The following is a 27497-nucleotide window of genomic DNA, read 5'->3' as shown; positions in this document are numbered from 1 at the left end:
AACACTTAAGTAGTATTTATTTTTGCACGGACTTTTCAAACGCCCCTCGTATAAACAGACTTTCCTCCTCCCTGTTTGTGAGTGGAAGGGGAAAGGAAATGACATGACTAGTAGTGGTACCTTGTACCTCTGCCATGCAGCATATGGTAGTTTACAGAGTTTGTATGTAGGTGTAGTTGAAGGCTCTTTGATATAGAATGGGCCTTATGAAGCCACTTTGCTGTGTTACTAATAATCTTCCAGTCTCTACCCTGTCTTAATTTTTCCAAATCACTTTGAATGTTGTCAAAGTGTCTTTTATGTAGGCATCCAAGAAGTCAGCTTTAATGAGAAGCTCTTCTGTCACACTCTTGATCTGTTTGTTAGTGGTTTAATGACATGCGCTATCTGTTGCAATCTATATGTCATTCTTTGCATAAATTCATCATTATATAGTATTCTCCAATCATTATTATTGGTGTCTGTTATAGGTCCAGATATTTTTCTTCAAAATTCGTATTCAAATATATTTTGTACAAGTCCAGATTTCAGACTTATTGTTTAAAACTGACACATCTAATTATTTAGATTTCCTTGAATAATCCAGTCAACAAAGGAATATTGGGGAAAAATTCATAGAGTTGCAAATTTTTGTACAGTGGTAGGTGGGAGTGTAATGAGTAACATATTAAAAATCCTGATCATTGGGGGTGTGAGCATACATGTGTGTGGGGGTTAAAGGTCACTTTGTTTTTCGTGACTGGGGGAAAACCTCAGGTTCCAGTGAAAATATTTCCCAGTGCAGAATTAAACTACTTTCAATTTCCTACATGAAAGGTCCCCCTTTTTTTTCTTTTTACTAATAGTTTCCATGTTGCACGGGATGGGACATTGCATATTATTAAAAAGAGTGTTTTTATGGTATAAAATTAATGTATATTGTCAACTGATGTACCAGTGGCCTTGCCACAGTGGTAACACCGGTTCACAACAGATCACTGAAGTAAAGCACTATCTGCCAAGTGCTGTGGCAAGCAGGGTGCACTCAGCCGTTGAGAGGCAAACTGAGGAAATACTTGACTGAGAAGTAGCAGCTCCGGTCTCTGGACTGAGGATGACAGGGTGGCCGGTCGGTACCATTGGGCCTTCATGGCCTGTTCAGGCAGAATTCAGTTGTTTTTTCCAACGAATGTGGTTTAAGAACAAATATTTAATGTTTGTACCACATCTAAGGGCAATAGAACTATACTAAGGAATAAATTTTGTTCTGGGGTGTAACTGGGTGGAAAAGTTGAGGTATAAGTTACAAGCCTGAGCAAAGGTAGTTCACCGGATTGTGGTCATGCACTTAGCTCCTCCATAGTTCCCCAAAATAAAGAGTGAAAAGGTAATTCCCCATTCTCTCAACCCCACAGTATCACAAAGAGCAACTACAGGATGTTTCACAAAGTTATATCAACCTTTCTGCAGCTCATCTTATGATTTGCTTAAGACTCAGTGTGCCGACTGCCAGTGGGAGGGGGGGGGGGGGTATTTTCTACAAAGTGTGTTAATGCTACATGGTATACAGGTATGAATTACTAACAGTACTAATACAAGAGAGACATATGGTCAGAATGTAAGTAAAACTCTGCACACACTGTTCTACAGTGTTAGAGTAAAATTGATTCTTTAGTCATACTGTACTGCAGCTGTAGCTTCTTCTGGGAAAGGCCACTTCCCCACCATTAGGGCTGCTCACTTTGCAGTTTATAGCCAGACTATGCCTCCTCAGAATTTCCTGTATGTTTTCCTCATGTGAATAAACAAAACAAATCCATTGAGTTGTGCTGATATAATGGAGTTATTTTCAAGTTATTAAACTTTTGAAATACCCTGTTGCTGCTTTTGGTGGCATAGTGCAGTAGTCTGTGGAATTGCCTGCTTGCACTTCATTTAGCAGACCTATGAAGGAGGGAAGTGCATGATCACAATCCAGTGACTTACCTTCCCTCACACTTGTAACCTCCACTCCTGTCTTTCACCCTCTTACACCCACAGAACAAAATTTATCCCTCAGTACAGTTATATTGCACTTTCATGTGGTAAAAATGTTTAGTATATCTTCTTAGCCCACTTCATTGAACAATATACATCTATTTTATAACCATTAGAACACTATTTTTAATAATCTGTGTTTTTTCCATTTCCTGCAACGCAGAAGTTATTAGTCATAGAGGAAAAAATGGGACCTTTTATTGCAGACTATTTAATGTAGATTAATTTTTTGCTGTCAAACATTTTTACCAGATGTTTTTGAGATACTAAAAAAAGAAGAAGAAAAACAGAAAGTGCCCTTTAAACACACTCACACCCCACCAGTTCAGGATTTAGTATGGTATGTTGTTCATAACACTTCCCCCTACCACTGTACATAAATATGTGACTATAAATTTTTCTCATTGGCCAACATTTTGTGGTCTTTTTGGGCTGGGCTAAGAAAATGCATTGATTTGGAAAACTGTCAAAGGCTCTAATATTTGTTGGTCTTTTCAATCCGTGGTTCAGTTTCAGCTTTTAATCAGTTGCCAGAGGATAACAGTGCTGAGATAATTAATCACTCTTAGCAAAAGTAATTTTATTAGTTTGAAATGCATTGTTATTTGGTAACTGCATTTGTGAATTATATTGTAAGAGATTTTTATTAATTTTCATGTTCACGTAATAAAGACATGTCCTCAGCATATGTGAGCATATTAGTGTTGCTCTTCAGTTGTTCTCCATGTTAAAATAATACAGGCATTATGAAAATTTATTTTGGAATATCCCATGCTGTGGCTAAGCCATGTCTCTGCAGTATCCTTTCTTTCAGGAGTGCTAGTCCTGCAAGGTATGCAGGAGAACTTCTGTGAAGTTGAAAAGATAGAAGATGTGGTACTGGCTGAAGTAAAGCTGTGAGGGATCGTGAATTGTGCCTGGATGCTCAGTTGGTGAGCACTTCCCCACGAGAGGCAAGAGTCCCAGGTTCAAGTCCTGGTATCACATAGTTTTTAATATGCCAGGAAGTTTCCTATCAGCACACACTATCAGGGGATAAATTTACTAGTGCCTGTTCTCCAGGTGCCCTCAGATTCTTCAGGACATTACTCAGGATATAATCCAAGATATCCAACTCCCTTCTTCATTTGAGTTTGTAATAGTAGTAGTAAAAAACAGTATTCTGCTTAGAAATAAGAAACTATAGCTTAGAGCACTAGTGAATTAAATGATCTGACCAAAGCAGCACTCTTCCTGCTACATTGATCAATCATAATATATGCCATATGCTAATTCCCTTTTTTTCGTGGCTGTCTAAAATTGGTCTTAGTAGTTTGCACCATTGTCATTGGTTAATGAAGTTATTCACTGTATCACAGCTGATGACTGAAATTAGCTGCATCTGTAAGTTTTGTGTGGAGTGTGTACTCTCATGTAAGCTCTTGGGAAGAACTGTTTGTTAGGCAAAGCAGTTAAATTGTGATTAGCAAAGGTTGCCTTAAGACTGTGAGTAGTAGTCTGATGACCAAACACTCATTTATGTTTACTTTCCAGGTGTTGACTATTGGAGAGTGTTGTTGATTGCTGTTGCTATGCTGACCTTCATGTCTGCTCCTCAGCTAAGCGAAAATTCATTGTTTTATTACATTTGTGGAATATCACTTGGAATAACAGCCAGCTTTCTTATCTTAACCTACTTCATCAGCAGACTATTTCCTAAGGTAAGTTCATACAGCATGACAGTTTGTTATTGTTTTTCATTGTGAATGTCACAGTCTCAGAACTTACCTGTCATCAGATAACTAGTAGAAAAATCTGTTTACATGCGATCTTATTTAATTCATTGCGTGTCTTATGTAGGTAGGTAATACACACTTTATCCACAATCTTCCATCATACAGTACTCCTTGGTTAGTGTTAAATGACAAACACTCCACTGATCTCATTCTGGAATGGCTGAAATCAGGTTTAATGAACCAAGGTTTTCAAAATGCTTTCTTAATTCTGTCACAGAGTTCTCATTTTTTGCTAAAACATCCAGATTGCAGAGAGATGTGAGGAGGACGGCGACTTCCAGTCTGAAGGAACAGGATGGATGGGTGTTTGGGCGAAGCAGTGAGCAATTTTTGTGCAGCTGTCACATCAGACATCTATGAAGGCAAAAGTAGATACTTAATAGGGCACATACACTTTGCCAAACTGACAGGTTCTTCAAATACCAGTGATATATTTATACAATTAATAGCAAAGTTTTACCACACATAAATACACTCACAAAATCTGTGTAACATATTTTGCAAATGTTCAATGTGTCCATCATAAATAAATAAATGGTAGACATCTTTGTCAAAATCCATTACCTATAATATCATAGTCGTCTTGATTCATAGTAACATTTCTGGAAATTTTCAAGCCACAATGGCTTAGTCGCAGGACTGCTTCTTTCGTCAAGCGATCAGTGTCACTGACCAGAGATACTGGTTCAGTTCCCAGATTACTCATAACACTCAGAGACCCACAAAAATTAGGTCTGACATGTAGTTCAAATAGTGTCATGAATTTTCCACTGGTAATAAGCAGGCACTATTTAACACATTATAGAAAACAATGTTATGGTATTAGAGGAAGGTTTACATAATAAGTATTGTGAATATTATCCCATCTAAATGTCCAGAAAGGTCAACATGAAAATTCAGGAGAAAAAGTGTCTTGGTTTAAATGTGAGAAATGAGATGCCAAACTGAAGTGTGCAAGAAAAAATTACAGTGCTCTTAAGATTAAAGAATAAACTGTGCCATACTGGCTGGATACATAATGTGGGATGAACACTTATTCAGAAAAGTCATGTTCTCAAATAAAACAAATGAAGAATAATGAGAAAACCTTAATGAAATAATTCTTGGGTAGCCTTCCAAAACTGTCATCACATTACTACAGGAAATCCTGCTCCAACTTCTACCCTGAACCTACTGTACAATCCAAACTACAGCTTCATGGACACTCAAGGAAAATGCAATGCACAGAAAATTCCACTACTGAAATGGACGTCCTTTAATTTGATTTACAAAGAGAGTATTCTTAGTTTATGTTCCCCAAAGAAAGATCATTGTGACTTGGATTCCAGTTACAAGCTTGGAAGCTTGAATGATGTTGTCTGGAAGCAGGCGCAGGAGTTTGTGAAACTACATTATGCTTTAAAAATGGGGTAGGTTGGATTGTACTGTTTTAGATGAACTGTAACTAGTGTGATTTGAGTTTATAAAAAAATACTGCCGGACAGAAATTAAGAAAAATTATGTGGTCACTGTTCTTACGCAATATGAATCCCTTTGTTCACATGGGTGAATGCCATATTGCAAATCGAAGTAAATTACAAGAAATAATTAGTTGTCATCTTGTGCAGAAAAATTAAAGTAAAATTTCAACTTTAATAATTTTAGAACATAATTAATTGTAGCTAATTTCAAATACTTAACAGGAAATTGGGACTGCCAGACTTCCTATTGGTGTGGGGCCACTTTTCACAAATATACAGATTACATCATAGGTTTTTTCTGTATGCAGTGAACTGTAATAAAGGAACCAGTTATTAATTTAAATTAAGGGTGCCCTTATGAGAATCAATTACACCATTGGAACCAGAACAATCAAAATAAGAATCAGAGTACTAAATTCTAGTGAAATTTAGGCTAATCCATGAACTTACAAAAGTCATGAAATACCACCTAATATTGTGTTGGACCTCCAGTTGAACAGAATAGTGCAGAACTCCAACATGCCATTGACTCAACAAGTCATTGGAAGTCCCCTGCAGAAATATTGAGTGCTGCTGCCTCTATAGCCATCCATAATTGTATTGCCAGTGCAGGATTTTTGTGCACAAACTGATATCGTGATTATGTCCCATAAATGTTTGATGGGATTCATGTCGAGCAGTCTAGGTAGCTATATCATTTGTTCAAATTGTCCAGAATGTTCTTCAAACCAATCATGAGCAGTTGTGGCCTGGTGACAGTGTGCATTGTTATCCATAAACCACCACCAGTTTGCACAGTACCTTGTTGACAACTTGGTATCTGCGCCACACTCAGACCCTCCTATCAGCTATTACCAACTGAAATCAGGACTCATCTGACCAGGCTATAATTTTCCAGTAACATAGGGTCCAACCGACATGGTCACAAGCCCAGGAAAGTGCAGTTGTTGTGCTGTTCGTAAAGGCATCTGTCGTCTGCTGCCATTACCCACTATTTCCAAATTTTGTCACGCACTCGTAACAGGTACATTCATCTTGTTTCCCACATTGATCTCTGCAGTTATTTCACACATTGTTCCTTGTCTGTTAGCATTGACAATTCTACACAACTGCGGCTGCTTTCAGTCTTGAAGTGAAGGCTATCAGACACTGCATTGTCCGTGGTCAGAGGTAATGCCTGAAATTTGGTATTCTCGGCACACACTTACCACTGTAGATATTGGAATATTGCATTCCCTAATAATTTTCAAATTGAGATGTCCTGAATGTCTAGCTCCAACTAGCATTCCACATTCAAAGTCTGTTAATTTCTGTTCTGCGGGCATAATCTCATCGGAAACTTTTTCACATGAATCAGCTAATGACTGCTCTGCCAATGTACTGCCCTATTATACCTTGTGTACATGACACTGCCACCATTTGAATGTGCCAGTATCTCATTACTTTTGTTGCCCCAGTGTGTAAGAACTTGATATCTTAAAGTAAATGTTACACATAAAAAAGTTACATGTAAGTATGTGTTGGGCATAGAAAAACATAAAGATGGGATAGGTGTTATGTCCCAGTACTGGCTTTTGAGCTGCTAATGTCTCCATGCACTATGTATTAATCAGGTACAAATGAAGAGTGAATTTCCTCAGGGAAAAGGGGGGGGGGTTGCAGGTCGGACACTCTAAGGTGACTTTGGGGTATAGATGTAGGCATATATTGTTATTTGCAGTAACTACAGTAAAGTATTCATCAAGCTGAAGATTGGTTAGAAAATTAAGATGGCCAGTGACTTATTAGGTATGTTCTATCAGAAGTGAAATGCCCTTACCTTTCTCATGCTTAAAAATGGTCTTAGTGGTAAAGTTCATAGAGACTTGCAGTTCAGTGTGGAGTATTAACCTTGATGCAACATGATTTTTTTCATGTTTACGCTTATGATGTGTAAGTCACATTAACTCCTCTCTGGGAAAACAGAGGGGCTATAACCAAGTGGGATGGCGTCCTGGACCTTTCAAATTATTCTTTCTCACTTACCTGCTCAACCACAAATATATCTATACATATAATGAAATCCCACATCCAATTATTCTGCCTGTATGTTATGGCTGATCTCAGGAACCACTGTGGGAACTTCCATATGGTTTTCACCAATAGACTGAGTTACGAGGAAGGTTTGAGTACATCACTACATATTATAAACAAGTCATCCAGCCGAAGATACTTTGAGCTACTCGTGCAAAGTCAGGGCTGATCACTATTGTGACTATAAATACAGTATTCCTACCACAGAAGTGGTAAGGTCTCAATAACAACATTGTTATTATCTGATACGGTTACAGTAATGTTTTCATCACTTTCACAGTATGAATACTTTCAGTAATCACAGTTATTTTTGTGAGTGCTGCAGTATGTTTCTTAGGAAAATGATGAGATGTGTTGGCACTCACTGTAAACAGTTACTAAATGTGTAAAAATTCAATGCTAATGCAATGATTATTTTTAATTTTCAGAGACCTTTAATGTATGGTTTTTTAATTGGTGGATCGACTGTAGCATTGTACATCGTTCAGACCATTTGGGGAAATCTCCAGCTTATTCTGCAGCAGTACCAGAAGTATGTGTTGTTGTATATTGGATGTACTGGACTGATCAGCTTCATCGTGTGCTACAGGTTAGGGCCAGTGACTGACCCACGCAGCAAAAATCTCATCAAATGGGCTTTGCAGGTAATTTTATTGAAGTTAAAACTGCTCCACGTATACAGTTACGTCAGCTGTAAGTTCTTGAAAGACATACATACACACACTCTTCGTATAGCTTAAGTAATGCTAGTTTGAAAATACTCTGATGTTGACTGTGTTCTTGCTTGTGTTGTAATGAGGAACAGTGATTTGGTATAACTGAATACATACAAATAAATTAGTGAGTGACCTACTCTTAACTGGCACAGCTGTCAGATATGGTTCTTGATGAAGTGTATATAAGTACTTCCATATAGACAGCAGATTAATGTTCACTATATGTTTTTTATTCTTATTAAGATTACCGTACGTAAGCTTCTGAGTTGATAAGTTTGTTGTAGATAAGTTTGTTGTTTATTACTGCTGATTTTAAAATAGTCCCTAGCTACTGCCCAGAACAAAGAAAACTCTGTGATGTGAGTTAATAGCAGATGATACTTGTGTATAAATAAGATGCAGCAGAATGCAGGACTTTTGAAAGGTTGACAAGTCACAGTTCAGAAGTGATATAATTCTGGGTATGCTTGTGTTGCTGTGCGGAGAGTATGAACACAAGCAGACATCTAGTAGAATAGCCATGACGATCTCTAATGGATTGTGAGATGCTCAGTTGTTTTATTGTGATATCCTCCAACATCCACGTTCTAGGATTCTGAAACATTCTGCAAGAAACTTGGGAAGTTTAGTCTCCATCAATCTGTGGTTCGACAATTGGTATTAGCATTGATCTGGTCTAATAAACCATCCTCCTTACAAGGCACTGTACTTGGAGACTGGTTTTTTGTCTTGCACTGTTTTGGGGACAAATCTTGATTGGAGGCCCTCTTCTGTCAGATCACACTAACGTTGGTCTGCAACATCCACATTTTGTTGTGCTGCTGACTTAGCCAGTTGTGGGCAGAACACCCTCGTTTTCAGAGCAGTGCAGTGATTCAACAACAGATGGTGGCTCCAATTCAGTGTTTGGATGATCTTTCCTTCAAAGTTCATGTTTATAACTCATCCTTGACATTGACATTTGTTACTTTCATAGGAATCCATTAAAGTCTGCTTTGGTTTAGAACTATCGTGAATAAAATGAAATGTGAATACTACAATCCTTTGCCACTCACACTTGATAGGGTGTAAAGCAGTCAGAACAGCCTATGGAAATGCCTTGTTTCCATTAGGACCAATGTTTCCCTGTTCGTTGACTTGGCTAGCATGTCAACCTTCTGACCAAATGTCTTAAGTTGAGAGGCTGAGTGAGGTATCTTGAAGAATTACATTAATATTGCTCATAAATGGCAGAAGCAGCATTACTAGTTGTCTTTCGTGGCCTTTCGCAGGATTACAATGTAGGAGCATGTTATGAAGAAGTTTGAAGGCACACAAGCATGGTTTATCAAATGAGGCAGTAGAATGGTTACATAAGAATAAAGATGATTGGAATGAATTTAATTTCCCTTCATTATTACAGCATCTCAGGATTGAGAATCTTTTTCACATTTCTGGCTTTCACCTACCATGAGTGACACTAATGCTGATAAGGAAGATAAGAGTGTTGCCCCTCCACTTGTGGACAATTTTCACAGGCAGGGAAACTACAGAAGTGGCCAGGACAGCACAGCCAGAACTGATGTATAGGCCGGCCGAAGTGGCCGTGCAGTTCTGGGCACTGCAGTCTGGAACCGCGAGACCGCTACGGTCGCAGGTTCGAATCCTGCCTCGGGCATGGATGTGTGTGATGTCCTTAGGTTAGTTAGGTTTAAGGAGTTCTAGGGGACTGATGACCACAGAAGTTAAGTCCCATAGTGCTCAGAGCCATTTGAACTGATGTATACTGTGTAACGTGCTTCACAAGTGCGCTGCTGCTGCCACCAACTCGGCAGCAAACTGTTAAACTTTTGTGGCTTGCAACCACTGTCTATACACCACAGAACCTGTAACAAAACTTAACAACCATAATTCAGTCATGGTAAAACAACAATGAACTTCACTGACTTCATTCATAGCCCATTCATTCCGTTCCTCCTTCAAAAAGCATTCATGCTCTTTCTCTTTTTATTACAGAAGTTACACTTGTACAGCAGTTCTGCTTCATTTGTTTTTGGTATGATTTTTGTTCAGATGTGTCATTTTCATTCACAGCACCTTTTGACGTGTTCATGAATGGTTTACAACTTCAACAAACACTGTGGTCCAAGCATTTTCATCATATTCTGAATCCCTGTGTTCTTCAAGTATTTTTATTTCTCATATCTCAGCAAGAGATAAATTGCCGTGAGACTCAATGGATTGTCATAATTGTCTGGAAGACTGCAAAGTAACATCATTGACAATAGATTACGATTAATTTTCAAATCCATTACATGTAATTTGTCCACAGGATCAATTCAGCAAGATACTGCATCACATCATTGCCAACTGGCATTTTGTCTATTGTGAGACACAAAAGCAACATAGCTTTGTTAGTTGGTGCTTCAGATGCATGAAGAAATTCCAATTTAAGCCGTGGCTGACAAAATGTGGTGCATATCATGACTTGTTTTCAGTTCAGTTGGTTCAGTGAGTAAAATAGCCTATTCTTACTTTCACTGTTAGTCGTATTTTATGTACAGTTTCCATAGCAGTGAGAAAATTGCCTACACACAGCAAAAGGTTTAAAAACAGGAGAGGATGCATTTACAAATGTTTCTTTGACTTAAGCATTGCACTACCTTTTATGAGGACAATGGTGATTACCGGCCAAAATCCAGCCTGGAGAAGGCTCACATTTACTTGTGATCCAGCAACAGTGAATCCTGTAATAATCCAGCTCCATATTAGAGCTGGACTCAGCAGTCTTTGTCCTGCAATGTTGGACCTGGCCATACAAGAAAATTTCACTACTCGCACCAGATCGCGGTTTAATTCTACACCTCAAACCAGGAAAAGGTTATGCTATAATAGAATTTGGTTTTCATGATTGCAAAGTTATTTTTTGAATAAAATTACTGGTTTCGGCTCTGCAGTAGTCATCTTCACAATCTTTAATAAAAGTAAAAGGAAGTACATTACTAGCTACTACATCAAGAGATTAAACACCAATAACAGTAGTTACAACAAAAACGCGATATACATCTCATTCCACTGCAGTGCAACAAGTCATGAGACGTAAAAATGAGTCCAAACTATCAAGCATGCTTCAGCCAGTTGCAAATAAGATGCAAAGTGATCATAGAGATCATTGATGCGTTGATAACATACAAATAATTACATGAAGTAATTAAAAGGATGTTCATTTTAAAGTACAGATCTTTAAAATATATTCAGTTGTATATAAGAAAGCGAGTCTTAAAAATGTTTAACCATAAGAAAAAAAGCATTCATCTCCTGACAGTTTAAAGCTGGTCAGAATGTAACAGAATTTCAAAAAATAAAAATTGATTATAGAAATTAATGTACAACTAAATACATTTTGATGGCTCTATAATTAGTCTTATAAAGGAATAAGAGGGAATAAAATTGAAGAATGTGCACAGTTTGGAGCATGGCTGCCTTTCAGTAATTGTATATAAGTTTCAACACAGAAATGATACAGCCTACTGGTTGCAAAAAATTTTTTTAATACATTGACCTAGGTTTCGACACCTCTAAGCATATCTTCATCAGAATGAAATTTTAACAATCATAAATTTACATTGCAAGGTGGCAGTAGTCAAAGATGTGAGCAGACATGCTCGAGTAAAAAATTAAAATGTTCCGGCCTTTGATATGTATACATTGCAACAAACATCATTCTTGCCTTCTAACAATGTAACTTTACGGTTGTTAAAATTTTGTTCTGATGAAGACATCGTTAGAGGTGTCAAACCAAAGGTGTGTATTAAAAAATTATTTGCATCTGGTTGGCTGTATTATTTCTCCATTGAAATTAAAAGAATGATTCATTACAGTAAATAAGACAGGATGATTTATTGTGGGAAGGTAGAGAAGTGCAGCAATTGTCACTGGAAGGTGCACATTACTTGTGGTTCCATGTTGCTTTCTCTTGGCTACAGTTCTTGATCCCCCCCCCAGGGGGCTCACGGTACTTTCGTGAGTACGTGCGTGGCGAGCACGGGGCCCCGAGCTATTGCAGCCTTCCTTCTTTCCAGGGCTGCATGTTCCTCTCCTCTCCTCTCCTCTCCTCTCCTCTCCTCTCCTCTCCTCTCCTCTCCTCTCCTCTCCTCTCCTCTCCTCTCCTCTCCTCTCCTCTCCTCTCCTCTCCTCTCCTCTCCTCTCCTCTCCTCTCCTCTCCTCTCCTCTCCTCTCCTCTCCTCTCCTCTCCTCTCCTCTCCTCTCCTCTCCTCTCCTCTCCTCTCCTCTCCTCTCCTCTCCTCTCCTCTCCTCGCTCCTTCCCCTTCACCCCCTCCTCTCCCTCACTTGGTGTCTTTGCTTATGTTGGTTTTGCACTTACATTTTGTTGCGTAATCTCCTCATCCTTTTGGCATTCTCGGGTCACCCTCTGGGGTTTGACCTCCATTACTAAATTTCTATTCCATAGTGTGAGCCATATGGAGAAGAGCACCTTACCTAGTTTCTCCGATGTGTGTCCTCCTATTTCATTCCACCTTTCCTTTCACATTGTTATCTGATGCTAGGATGCATAGCCAGCACGGTAGCCAGCCTGTGTGGTGGGGTCGCTATGTACCCTTTTGGTTGAGCCCCCTGAACACACAGGGATCACACTTTTGATACCAGAGCTGTGACCACCTCATGTAAGCCTAGGAGTGGTTGCTTGTCGTCCTGGAACATCGGAACTCCCAGCAATGGCCGCCGTGCCAGACGGCCCTTGATGTAGCTGGGTGGCACCCGTGAGGAGAGCCCCTGATCGGAGTGGGTGGTATCAGGGCAGACGCTATGCAAATGAAACACGTATGGGTCCAGAACTCAGGCCATTCTTCTGTGGCCATCTCTGTGCGTGGAACTGATTTTTTTTAGTGCTGCTTCTCCTGCCTTCGGTCTTCACTTCCGTGGCTACCCCCTGGGAGGAGGGTCAGGCACATCGGCTAGGGGCGAAACCTTTCCCCCGCTATCTGGTTCGCACCAGAACTGATGGGGATACTTTCACCAATACCAAACCTTTTTTTTTTTGTGGAACAGGTTGAAGACAAGTTTGGCGAAGTGGACTCTCTGAACAAGATGCGGTCGGGTTGGTTGTTGATCAAAACTGCTTCAGCTACCCAGTCTGTGGCTCTTCGTGCCTGTAACCATCTTGGCACAATTCCTGTGTCCATTACCCCGCACCAGTCTCTAAATATGATTCAAGGTGTGATTTTTCACAGGGACCTCATCCTTCAAACTGGTGAGGAACTTCGGGACAATCTCGGACGATGGTGTGTTCACTTCGTTCGGCGTGTTCAGAAGGGTCCGAAGGAACATCACATTGATACTGGTGCCTTTATCCTGGCCTTTGAAGGGGATACCCTCCCTGAGAAAGTAAAGATTATGGTTTATTGATGTGACGTGAAACCGTACATCCCACCTCCTACGAGGTGTTTTAAGTGCTTGCGTTTTGGACACACGTCTTCCCGCTGTTCGTAGGCCTCTCTCTGTGGTGACTGTGGACGTCCACTCCATGAGGGGAGTTCCTGTGTTCCCCCTCCTGTGTGTGTTAATTGTCATGGCAGTCATTCTCCATGTTCACCACATTGCCCAGTATATAAGAAGGAAAAGAAAATAGAGGAGTGTAAGTCCCTTGATTGTTTAACCTGCACTGAGACTCGTAAGAAGTATGCACGTCTTTACCCTGTGTCCATGACATCTAGTTATGCTTTAGTTACATCTTCACACCTTCATCCCCCTTCCTTACTCCAGTCCCGAACCCCTCTCCTCCCCCCCCCCCTCCCCTGACGCTCCCACACATTCTCCTCCGGGCACTGCTTCCCCTCCCCAGCCGGAGAAGTGTCCCACTTCTTCGGCATCTGCCGGTCAAGGGTGGCCCTCCCGGAATACCCCTTCCTGGCACCTTACAGGCCAAAGGTCAGCTGCCACGCAAGGACCGCGAGAACCATGGTCTGTGGGCCCCAGGGTGCGATTTGTGCTTTTACCAGTGGGGGTGATGTCTAAGGGGGTTAATAGAATTATATATGTTACTAGCTTGGACCGTGGTGTTACGCATGGTTAAACAGCTGTTTATAAATAGATGTTAATGCCGAAACTCACTATTGACGCGTATGCACTATCAGAAAAGCCATCCCTTGTTATATCTTTAAAAGTACATTATAGGTAAAGCTTATTTACAAAACATCTACATACGGGTACAGGTATACGAGGGGAATTCAAAAAGTAGAGGCACATTTGCGGAAAGTTGTACTTATTCTGATGATAGAAAACTGAAACACATTAATAGTAAGACTTATTAAAAACTTTCAGTGTTCGGCTCCACAAATTTAAATTATATGTAAAGTTTTACTCCAGTGCGTGGGAAATAAACATCCCAGGTTGGGATGCATAAACTAAAACCAGAGGAGGGGATGGTGTGATTCAGAGGGGGGGAAATCCCCCCCCCCTGCAAATCGCACACTGGTGGGCCCCCAGGTCGCCCGATCTCTTTCTGTTCCCAATCTTGCTGCAGCTGGTTCCTTTATGCCACACAGCCCTCCTTGATCTCAAACAGAAAAGAAGAAGAAACCTAAGTCATGGGACAAGGAGCCTCTGGTTTCACCAGAGGTCCTATCCCCGGCTTCGCAACCTGATTCTGACCCGTTGTTCATGGATGTCGCCCTCTCCTTGTCAGTGACAGGTGGTGACCCGGCGGCATGACTGGCTTTAGCCTGTTCAACCCCAATTTGAATCATTGTTCTGTGGTTATCCAATGGAATTGTAATGGATATTACTGACACATTCCAGAGTTGAAATCCCTTATTTCGTCTTACTCTGCAGCTTGTGTGGTTCTACAGGAATCTCATTCTACTGATGATCACTCACCGACCATCTGTGGGTTCCGTGTTTTCTGTCGAAATCGGGTCGGCCCCCTCCGGGCCTCTTGTGGCGTTTGTACCTTGGTCCGTACAGACATTACTAGCACCTAGATTCCTCTTTAAACTACATTGGAAGCAGTTGCTGTTAGGGTGCACCTGGATTCTGAGGTCACGGTTTGCAATCTTTATATCCCTCCTGACAGGACTCTTAAACCTGCTGCTTTTACTGCCCTTCTTCAGCAACTTCCTCCTCCCTTCCTCCTCATTGGGGATTTTAATGCTCATCATCCCTGGTGGGGCAGTGCTTTTTCATCTAGACGAGGTCTTCTCATAGACAAGTTTCTTACAGACCACGACTTGTGCTTTCTTAATGATGGTTCCCCTACTCATTTCAGTGCCGGTCATACTACCTTTTCTGCCATTGATCTTTCTCTATCTTCTCCCTCCCTCCTCCTTTTATTACACTGGTTGCCACACGACGACCTTTGTGATAGTTATGAATTGTGGGCTCCATGTGGTTCCCAAGTTGTGCAGTGACCGTAAACCATAAAATAACCAAATAAGCAGCAACCAGTCGCAAAATCATGTTTTCTTTATTTACTTTTGCAAGTCGATTTCAACTGATTAACAGCCATCATCGGTGCTACGAATACAAGAATAAAAATAAAAATAACAACAGTGACCAAATGAATAAAAGTACATAAAGCAATGTAAAACCAATTAAATGTATACAGACGCATTAAACCATTTAAAATGCACATATAAATTTACCTTTCAACTAATACGTGCCCTGAGTAGTAACGCTGTCTTAAGAAGAGGTCAAACATAAAGTGATACATCGAGAATTGACTATGACAACGAGAAACCATAAGGGGGCACTGCAAAGCAAACCCAGCCTCTATGCGAAAAAATACAGCTAAAATAAAATGAGAAGAAGAAATGACATACAAAGTGAGGTAAAATATAATGATGAAATACTGAACTATTTACGAAAAATGGATATATTAACAAAGATTTTGTCAACCACATAGTACAGTTATATACGCCAAAAGTGATTGTACAAATTAGTAAAAAGGAACAAACACAGGTGAGAAGCACACCATAGAAAAAATCTTAAAAATCTTTTTAAAAAAATTTCTAAAATTATTTATTATATTATCGAAGAGCAAAAGTTAATCATAATGCCAAAACGTAAAATGGTGTTGGCATCCATCTAGCGTACAGTTATCGATATTCAGGAAGATCGGATTTTTTTCGGCAGATGGCACCACGTTGTTGAATGCACATGTGAAGTAAACTAAATTGAGATAAGAAAATTACGGACACAAATGAAACAAACGTATTAAACAAACAAGACCAAATGCAGAAATAAAGCGCTGACACACTTCGCACATGGAAAAATTAACACAGGCTCAATAGGATAAATTGAGAACTGGTAGGGGCTTTTACGATGTGCTCGTATATCATGAGACATAAATCCACACCATACGTCTGTTGGTGCAGCCGAGAAGACGGCAAAAGCCCAATTAAAGGGTGTCAACGCAAACTTAGTTACAATATCATAATTCATATAACCAATCTATTTATCTCCCCCCCCTCTTTCGCTCTTCCCTCCTCCACCCCCCTCTCGTCTTTCCTTGTCATTTTCCATTTCCATTCCCATCAAGCAATTGCTCGGCGAAGAGCTCCCAAAAATGAACTCCCCTCACATTCACCTGCTCATTGAGAAGGCACACGCTAGCTGACCTATGATGACAAAAGATTTCCATATCCTCCAGCAAATCAAGATAATTTCCCTTTTCTGCTCTATGTAATACACCCTCTTAAGAAAGTGGGGTACAGAAAACATGATAAAATGCAAATCTGAAAAACGCCATTTTACGCTGATTAGGGTGGGCTGAATGATAGTTTATGATACAGTCAGTCTATGTCTTTTTTCGAAATATGCCAAAATGAAGCCGTCCATCACTATTCCTTATGTGTAGATCCAAAAAACTGTGTGGTTGACAAATTCTTTGAAATATATCCATTTTTTGTAAATATTTCAGTATTTTATCATTATATTTTACCCCCCTTTGTATGTCATTTCTTCTTCTTCTTCTTCTCATTTTTATTTTAGCTGTATCTTTTTGCATAGTGGGCGGGTTTCTTGGTTTCATAGTCAATTCTCGATGTATCACTTTATGTTTGACCTCTGCTTAAGACAATGTTAGTACTCGGGGCACATATTCGTTGAAAGGTAAATTTGTATATGCATTTTAAATGGTTTAATGCGTCTGTATACATTTAATTGGTTTTACGTTGCTTTATGTACATTTATTCATTTGGTCACTGTTGTTATTTTTATTTTTATTCTTGTATTTGTAGCACCGATGATGGCTGTTAATCAGTTGAAAACGATTCGCAAAAGTAAGTATATAAAACATGATTTTGCGACTGGTTGCTGCTTATTTGGTAATTTTATGGTTTACAGTCACTGCACAACTTGGGAACCACATGGAGCCGCCGCCGCCCCCCCCCCCCCCACCCCCCCCCCACCCCACCCCACCCCCCCATTCATAAGTTTCTGCCGAGCCAGGCATGTGCAATATTACAGGAATACAAGACATTGAAAATAAAGCTGCCGACTACCTGCCAACACATTGTATTTAATAAACGATGCATTAGTAACAAAGTTACTCAAAAGATTCGTTAAAACAGTTTTTAATAACAAGTGCACTAATGAATGTATGTTTCGTTATAAATGGAAGTGTGAAGTGATTATTATACGAAGTGAAATTAGGAAGTTATTCATCAAGAAAGAAGCCATTTACAAGAATCTTTTTCGTCTGCGTTTTGAACTTTCAAGAGTTGTTTCTCCGTTAATTTTTGATTATTTGTGTAGAAATATTAGGTTTGCTGTTGAAAACATCACAACGAAAACTCAAATTAGGCACAATAACAAACCTCAGCAGTTAATTGGGCAACCTAATAAGACCAGTCTGGTAAGTAAATCGGACTGTAATTTTTATCCAAGAATGGTAAACTTAACTGAAATAGGTTTTAGCACAGATGAACAACAGTTGCTTAACCAGGGTTTGAAGTATGAAATGCATAGCAGGTTCAATAAAGATGCAGTAAAAGATACATTAGTCCATGCACAGTTTGCGTTAAATAGTTCAAAGGTTAATAAAGTTGAAGAAAGCCCTGTTGCTGTTGCACTTGAAAAAGTTATTTCTAAGGAAGTAAATAAAGTAAATATGATGTGGTTTATGGAAAACAGAACGATCAAGAATATAAATAGTAAATTGCATAAAAATAAAGCGATCATTACTAAAGCCGATACAGGGAACACAGTAATTCTAGTTAGCAAAGATGAATACATTAAGAAAACTAAAGAATTTTTTTCTAATAATAATATTGTGAGAATTGAGAAACATCGTACTGGTGAAGCACAGAAAAAACTTAATGATAGGTTAAAAAGATCTAAAGACATTTTTACACCGTTTGAGAAGCTGACTTTGCAAAACATGAACCCACAGACACCTACTTTAAGGGCCCAACTTAAGGTCCATAAAGAAGGGTGTCCTGTGAGACCAATCGTGAACAATATAGGGGATCCCTTCAGTAAAAAAAAAAAAAAAAAAAAAAAAAAAAAAAATTGCACGAAAATGTTTAAACATATTTAAAAAAACTTCAGATTCTATAAACAATTTTCCATGAAGAATAGTAAACAATTAATTGAGCAGGTTAGAAACATCCCCACTACAGCTAATATGAAGCTGCTATCTCAGGATATTGTGAATTTATACACTAATATCCGGATAGATGAGACTATTGATATTGTGGAAAATAATTTAATGCTGAGTAATTTGACAGACAATGAAATTGAGGAGTTGACAGACCTTTTGTCTGTTATGCACAAATAAAACTTTTTCCAGTTCAACAGCGAAATTTATGTGCAAACAGACGGTCTCAGTATGGGAAACGCGATTTCTGTTTGTTTCCTTTTTTTTTTTCTGACGTGTTCATCAATCGCCTTGAAACCAGATGGTTTCATGGGAATGTTGAGTTGGCAAAGAAAATTGCCTTCTACGTTAGGTACGTTGATGATACATTATTGCTTGTGAATGGCGTCGAAAATGACATTAACGAAATGTATCCTCATTTAACGCTTTACATACTAAAATAAAGTTCACATATGAACTTGAAACGAATGGTGTTATTAGTTTTTTGGATCTATTCATAAGGAATAGTGATGGAAGGCTTCATTTTGGCATATTTCGTAAAAAGACATATACTGACTGTATCATAATCTATCATTCAGTCCACCCTAATCAGTGTAAAATGGCGTTTTTCAGATTTGCATTTTATCATGTTTTCTGTACCCCACTTTCTTAAGAGGATCGTAAAACTGAGTTAGATATTACTTTTTCCATACCTAAATCTAACGATAATCCGCTACCCTTTGTTCAAAAAATTTATGAAAAATTTGCCAATAAATATAAAGACGTGGGAGCAAACAGAGTAATTGTAGGGAACAATGAAGCAATGAAATATCTTTCTTTACCATACTATGGGGCAGATAGTCTTAAAGTTGCAGCTATTTTTAGGAAACTCAAGGTTAAGATTGCTTTTTCAACTAAGAATAATTTGGAACAAATTTTAGATCATGGTGTAGATAAAGTAAAAGTTTTACACCAGTCAGGGGCTTACAAAATACCTTGTCTGAGCTGTAAAGCATGTTACGTAGGTCAGACTGGACGAAAAATTGAAACTAGATTTGCTGAACATGTCGCCGTTGACAGAAAGGACGTGGCTGATAGGTCGAATTTTGCAGCCCACATTATAAATAGTGGACACGAACTTCCTCGAATTGAGACGCATGTGAGGTTATTACATAGAGCAGAAAAGGGAAATTATCTTGATTTGCTAGAGGATATGGAGATCTTTTGTCATCATAGATCAGCTAGCGTGTGCCTTCTCAATGAGCAGGTGAATGTGAGGGGAGTTCATTTTTGGGAGCTCTTCGCCGAGCAATTGCTTGATGGGAATGGAAATGATAGGATAAGGAAAGACGAGATGGAGGTGGAGGAGGGAAGAGTGAAAAGGGGGGGGGGGATAAATAGATTGGTGATATGAATTATGTTACTGTAACTAAGTTTGCTTTGACGCCCTTTAATTGGGCTTTTGCCGTCTTGTCTCCTGCACCAACAGACATATGGTGTGGATTAATGTCGCATGATATACGAGCACATCGTAAGAGCCCCTACCAGTTCTCAATTCATCCTATCGAGCCTGTGTTAATTTTCCCATGTACGAAGTGTGCCAGCACTTTATTTCTGTTTTTGGTCTTGTTTCTTTAATATGTTTGTTTCGTTCATGTCCGTAATTTTCTTATCTCAACTTAGTTTTCTTTACATGTGCATTCAACAGTGTGGCGCCATCTGCCGAAAAAAAATCCGATCTTCCTGAATATCATTAACTGTACACTAGATGGATGCCAACACCGTTTTACGTTTTGGCATTATGATTAACTTTTGCTCTTCGATAATATGATAAATTTTAGAGATTTTTTAAAAAGTTTTTTTATGGTGTGCTTCTCACCTATGTTTGTTCCTTTTTACTAATTTGTACAATCACTTTTTGGCGTATATAACTGTACTATGTGGTTGACAAACTCTTTGTCAATGTATCCATTTTTCGTAAATAGTTCAGTATTTCATCATTATATTTTACCTCACTTTGTATGTCATTTCTTCTTCTCATTTTATTTTAGCTGTATTTTTTCGCATAGAGGCTGGGTTTGCTTTGCAGTGCCCCCTTATGGTTTCTCGTTGTCATAGTCAATTCTCGATGTATCACTTTATGTTTGACCTCTTCTTAAGACAGCGTTACTACTCAGGGCACATATTAGTTGGAAGGTAAATTTGTATGTGCATTTTAAATGGTCCGTATACATTTAATTGGTTTTACGTTGCTTTATGTACTTTTATTCCTTTGGTCACTGTTATTATTTTTATTTTTATTCTTGTATTTGTAGCACCGATGATGGCTGTTAATCAGTTGAAATCGATTTGCAAAAGTAATAAAGAAAACATGATTTTGCAACTGGTTGCTGCTTATTTGGTAACTTTGTGATAGTGACCATTTCCCGTTGATTCTCTCACTCCCTTCCCAATCCGCTATGGACAGGTTACCTCGTTGGTCTTTCCAATGCGCCGATTGGCCTCTGTACACTGCATAGGTCGTGGTTTCTCCCTTTTTGTTGGCTTGTATTTATGTCGTCCTACGTGATGCGTCTGACGCAATTGTTCACTCTGCTAGCCTTGTTGTACCGTGTTCATCTGGACCATTTCACTGCCAGCACGTCCCGTGGTGTACGGCCATTGCCATTACCATCCGTGATTGCTGTTGAGCTTTGCAACACCTTAAGAGGCACCCATCCAGTGCCGATCTTATTACCTTTAAACACCTTTGTGCTAAAGCCCGTTACTTAAACAAAGCAAACAAATGTTTTGGGAACACTTTGTTTCTTCCCTCTGTTCTGCTGTCCCTATGTCACGGGTATGGGCTACACTTCACTCTCTCCAAGGTTGCCATCGGCAGTCCACCCTCCCAGGCCTTCACCTCCCGGATGGCCTTTGTACGGACCAGTTGATTCTCGCAGAACATCTTGCGACCCATTCTGCGACGGCATCAGTATGAGCCTCCTATCCGGCTGCTTTCCTTCACCAGAAACAGCGGGCCGAAGCTTCCTCCTTATGTTTCACCCCTTGTCAGTCAGAATCTTACAACGAACCTTTTACGGAATGGGAATTTATTTCAGCACTTTCTTCTTGTCATGATACGGCCCCTGGCCTAGGTTCCATTCATAACCAATTGCTTCAACATATCTGTGCTCCACAACGGCAACATCTTCTCTGGGTGTTTAACCGTATTTGGCTCCAGAGTGACTTTCCTTCTCAGTGGAGGGATAGCATCGTGGTTCCTGTCCTTAAGCCTGGTAAGAGCCCCCTGTTTGTCGAGAGTAATCGACCAATTAGTCTAACAAATGTTGTTTGCAAGTTACTTGAACGGATGGTAGCCCGTCAGCTCAATTGGGTCCTCGAATCTCGGGATCTATTGTCCCCTTACCAGTGTGGCTTCCAAGAGGGGCGGTCTCCGATTGATCATCTACTTCGCTTGGAATCTGCAGTTCGGCAGGGTTTTTCCCAGCACCGCCATGTGGTTGCGGTATTTTTCGACCTTTGCAAGGCCTATGACATGGCTTGGCGCCATCACATCTTACTTACACTTCATCAGTGGAGTCTTCGGCGCCCACTCCTGATTTTTTTATCCGCCAGTTCCTGTTCCAGTGGTCGTTCGGGGGTTTGCGTTGGTACTGTTTTTAGCTCTCCACGGACTCAGGAGAATGGCATCCCACAGGGTTTTGTATTGAGTGTACTTCCTTTCCTCATTACTATCAATAGACTTGTGGCCTCTGTCGGTCCTTGGGTCGCCCCTGCTCTGTATGTGGATTATTTCTGTATTTGGGTTAGTTCCTCTTTGATGGCCTCTGCAGAGCAGCAGCTCCAGGGAGCTATACAGCATGCCTCTGCATGGACCCCCTCACACGGATTTCAGTTCTCTCCTTTAAAATCACGGATGGTCCACTTCTATTGCCGTACTACAATCCACACCAGTTCAGAGCTCTATCTCAATGCACAACGATTACCTGTGGTCCAACAGTTTCTTTTCCTGGGTCTTCTTTTCGACGACAAGCTCACTTGGCTGCCACATATCAGACTTCTGAAGGTAGGATTTTTCCGTAAACTCAATGTCCTTCGCTTCCTTGCCCACGCCTCTTGGAGTGCGACCGCACCATCCTTCTCCGCTTTTATCATGCTTTAGTGCTGTCTCGCTTGGACTATGGTTGTCAAGTTTGATTCGGCTGCTCCTTCCACACTGCACCTGCTGTATCCAGTCCACCATCGTGGCATCCATTTGGCCACTGGTGCCTCCCGTACTAGCCCTGTTGATAGTCTCTTGGTTGAAGGTGGGATCCCCCCCTATCTGTTCAGGGGTCCCAGCTTCTGCTTTCTTATGTAATCGCTGTCTGTTCCTCTGCCACTCATCCTTCCTATTCTATCCTGTTCCCAGACCATGGACGTCGCCCACCTGATTCCCGCCCTCAGGTGGGTTTACCAGTTGGGCTCTGCCTTGCGTCTCTCCTCCGTGATTTTTCCGCTTCCTTCTTTGTCCTGTCTTCGACGCACACCCCCACCCCTCACCCCGGTTAGTTCCTTGGCCCCGAATTCGGATGGATATCTGCCGAGGTCCGAAAGAGTCCATCCCCCCGATGGTGTTCCGTTACTTTTTCCACCGAATTTTATGGGAGTTTCGGGATGCTGTTGTTTTTTACATCGATGGCTCTAAATCTGCTGATCGTGTGGGATATGCCTTCACGTCCTCTTTTGGCACGGAAAATCATCTCCTGCCACCTACATGTGGGATGTTTATTGCAGAACTGATTGCAATTTCCCAGGCCCTTACCTTTATTAAACAGTCCCAACACAACCGTGTTTTGTTATGTACGGACTCAATTGAGTGACCTCCTGGCTATTGACTGGTGTTTTTTTCCCATCATCCCTAGGTCTCAGCCATCCATGACCATCTCACTGATCTTCACCATGCTGCTTGTTCCGTTGACTTTGGACCCCTGGCCATGTGGGTATCCCAGGTAATGAAATTGCTGATTGTTTGGCTGGGGGAGCAGTCACTTACCCCCCACTCTCTGTAACCCCTCCTGCAGCGGATTTACAGCTTCTCATCAAATCCCACTTTGCACAATCAAGAACATGATTGGAATGCTCTCTCTTATTACCAAACATTTCAAGTTACTCTAAAATGTTGAGGTACCTACTTTTGGAAACAGTGTGCAAAATATTCAAATTGATTGATGTATCTGTTTTTTTTATCTTGCTTCCTTATGATGTGGTTGTCTTCAGTCCGAAGACAGGTTTGATGCCGCTCTCCTTGCTACTCTAACCTGTGCAAGCATCTACATCTCTGAATAATACAACACCTACATCTTTCTGAATCTGGTTACTATATTCACCTCTTAGACTCCCTCTGGTTTTTACCTCCCCACTTCCCTCCAATACTAAATTGGTGCTCACTTTGTTTCAGAATGTGTGCTCTCCTTTTAGTCAAGTTGTGCCACAGATTTCTTGCTTCCCCCATTCTATTCATTACCTCCTCATTAGTTAAGCGATTGACCCATCTAATCTTCAAAGTCTTCTGCGACACCACATTTCAAAGTTTTTCCCCTATCAATGCTACCATGGTTTTGGAGACCTAATAATTTCCTGTGTAATTTATGTAGTGTATCAAAAATACCAAACTGTAATTTTATATCTAAAAACAAAGGTGATGTGACTTACCAAACGAAAGCGCTGGCAGGTCGATAGACACACAAACAAACACAAACATACACACAAAATTCAAGCTTTCGCAACAAACTGTTGCCTCATCAGGAAAGTCTTTCCCCCTAAGGTAAGTCTTTCCGCTCCCGGGATTGGAATGACTCCTTACCCTCTCCCTTAAAACCCACATCGTTTCGTCTTTCCCTCTCCTTCCCTCTTTCCTGATGAGGCAACAGTTTGTTGCGAAAGCTTGAATTTTGTGTGTATGTTTGTGTTTGTTTGTGTGTCTATCGACCTGCCAGCGCTTTCGTTTGGTAAGTCACATCACCTTTGTTTTTAGATATATTTTTCCCACGTGGAATGTTTCCCTCTATTATATTAAACTGTAATTTTAATTATTTAATTGGATAGGAGTATGTTAGTGAAGCTTCCTGGCAGATTAAAACTGTGTGCCAGACTGAGACTCGAACTCGGGACCTTTGCCTTTCGTGGGCAAGTGCTCTACCAACTGAGCTACCCAAGCACGACTCACGACCCGTCCTCACAGCTTCAATTCTACCAGTACCTTGCCTCCTACCTTCCAAACTGCAGAGAAGCTCTTCTGCGAACCTTGCAGAACTAGCATTCCTGGAAGAAAGAATACTGCAGAGACATGGCTTAGCCTGGAGGATGTCTCCAGAATGAGATTTTCACTCTGCAGCGGAGTTAGTCTCGGGTCTGGCACTCAGTTTTAATCTGCCAGGAAGTTTCATATCAGCGTACACTCCACTGCAGAGTGAAAATCTCATTATGTTAGTGAAGGTCTACACCAGCTGTCTGACACCTCTACATACAGCGTCTGCCATCAAGATCCCATCCCTGTGGTTCAAACTGACCTGCAGTCCCTCCTTAAAACCTCAGGCCCGTCACAAGGACAAACACCTCAATCTATAGAACTTCTCACCACATACCCCCACCTTTTACCCTCTTTCTAAGAGACACAGACCCAGTCATCCTGACCGTCCTGTAGTTGCTGGCTTCAAAGTACCCACTGAACATAAATCATAGTTGATCAACACCTACAGCTCATACTACAAAAAATCCCATCCTATGTCAAAGATGCCAACCATTTCCTAGCTTGTATGAAATCCGTGCCTGTACCACTCCCACCACACACCTTGCTTGTCATCATTGATGCCACCTTCCTCTGTACCAACATCCTCCACGTACATGCTCTGTCTGCTGCTGAACGTTTCCTCAGGCAGTGCCCACCTGATTCCAACCCTATGACATCCTTCCTGTTCATCTTAATCAACATTATACTTATCAACTACTACTTCACCTTTGAGGGGCAGACATACAAACAGATCAGGGGTGGTATGGCTATGGGGACCAGGATGGCACCTTCCTATGCCAACTGTTTCATGGGTCGCTTGGAAGGGACTTTACTTAGATCCGTAAGTCTTCAGTTCCTGGTTTGGTTTAGATACATTGATGACATCTTTACCATATGGACTCAGGGTGAGACTGACCTGCTAAAATTCCTGTAATCTCTGAATATCTTCTCCCAATTAAGTTTCACATGATCCTGTTCTGAATCCCATGCCACTCTCCTTGATGTTGATCTCGTCTTTGCCGAAGGCCAGCTAAACACTTCTGTCCACATTAAACGTACCAACAAACAACAGTATGTACATTTTGACAGTTGCCATCCTGAATGAGATTTTCACTCTGCAGCGGAGTGTGCGCTGATATGAAACTTCCTGGCAGATTAAAACTGTGTGCCCAACCGAGACTCGAACTCGGGACCTTTGCCTTTCGCGGGCAAGTGCTCTACCATCTGAGCTACCGAAGCACGACTCACGCCCGGTACTCACAGCTTTATTTCTGCCAGTATCTTGTCTCCTACCTTCCAAACTTTACAGAAGCTCTCCTGCGAACCATGCAGAACTAGCACTCCTGAAAGAAAGGATATTGCGGAGACATGGCTGTGGCTAAGCATCACACTCCAGATCATCTTTTTTTCTGTAATAAATACTCACTAGACATCACTGTAGTTAGCTGTACAAAAGAGACTTTAAAGAGCATGCTGATACATTACTTGATGTTATCCCAAAAGTGTATTGGCCACTCTGCACTGTTAACAGTGTGATATTGTTAGAGGCAGCTATAAAGTTGGCTTTTCTACAGAAGCATTAGCTGATGTGACTATACCCATTTTTGTTTCACATTGTAGAATAATACTTGGATCCAGATACTCAGGTAACTTCAATGATGGGTTATGTGGGTATCTGCCCATAACACAAACTGGAGTAGAATAATGGTGTCCCTCAAAATAGCATTTTAAGCATGACCTTACTTCCCATTGTATTCTTTAGTATAGCATTCACAATTTAAAAAAACTGCCTGCAGTAAGTGCAATTGATGGTTTAAATTTTTTTTTTCTGTTCTTTCAACTCTTCACAGCACCCCTACATTTGCGACTTATAAAATTGAAGAGTAGGCATACCATAATTTTTTAAAAAACTAAAGAGAAATTTGTGTTGATTTCTAACCAATCTACTCATAGTTTTTAGTTATTTACTGCAAATTAGTGATACTATTTTAAGACTTAAACACCAATCAATGTTTATTTCTGTGCTGTTGTAGCTGCCATACTGGAGACATTTGAAGACTAGATCCTCCAGAGCACCAACCTCTGTGAAACCCATTTGTTTAGGACTGATAGCTCAACTACCATTAAGCTTTTGTGTGATCCCAGACATATTATGGGTGCATGGTATTGTGATCAGAATACCTTCATATCAGACCATCATATATACCATAATGAGAGGCAATTAGACATCTTGACAAACAGCTCCATCTCCAGCCTATGTGCTTCTACTTGCTATTTGATAGCATTTTCTCATGGTGCCCAGTTATACAGGTTCTCACCTTTTCCGGACTTGCTGATGTTCCACACAATTGCTTGTTCTGCCTTGGAACAGATTTCCATTAATAAACCGGCCCTAAAGTAATTTTAGTATGCTGTTACAGGGTTGCCACAAGTTCTGGAAATCAGGGAATTTCGAATGTGTTGGGGAAATGAGGGAAGTATCAGGTAATTTGAAAAACACCGGAAAAATCTAGTTTTTGTCTCAGTAGATGAAATGGTTTGTTTGCCGAGATGATGTGCATTGTCGCTGGCTGGGTGCTGCTGAGTACATGCACCACTTCCCTAGTC

The 27497-nt window shown here is 40.5% G+C and overlaps 1 protein-coding gene across 1 annotated transcript in view; it reads left to right on the top strand.

Annotated features, from left to right (window-relative positions):
* LOC126259280 (nuclear envelope integral membrane protein 1a) overlaps nt 1–27497 on the top strand; it is a 117934-nt gene that overhangs the window by 63587 nt on the left and 26850 nt on the right. The window contains exons 4-5 of the mRNA XM_049955927.1: nt 3550–3716; nt 7753–7968. Of these exons, the coding sequence (XP_049811884.1) occupies nt 3550–3716; nt 7753–7968 (383 nt within the window). The remainder of the gene's footprint in view (nt 1–3549; nt 3717–7752; nt 7969–27497) is intronic.

The sequence above is a fragment of the Schistocerca nitens genome, chromosome 5, assembly GCF_023898315.1.
Source record: "Schistocerca nitens isolate TAMUIC-IGC-003100 chromosome 5, iqSchNite1.1, whole genome shotgun sequence".
Lineage (NCBI taxonomy): Eukaryota > Metazoa > Arthropoda > Insecta > Orthoptera > Acrididae > Schistocerca > Schistocerca nitens.
Note: the sequence above shows the minus strand (reverse complement) of the source record. Positions and strands in the feature narration are given on the sequence as shown.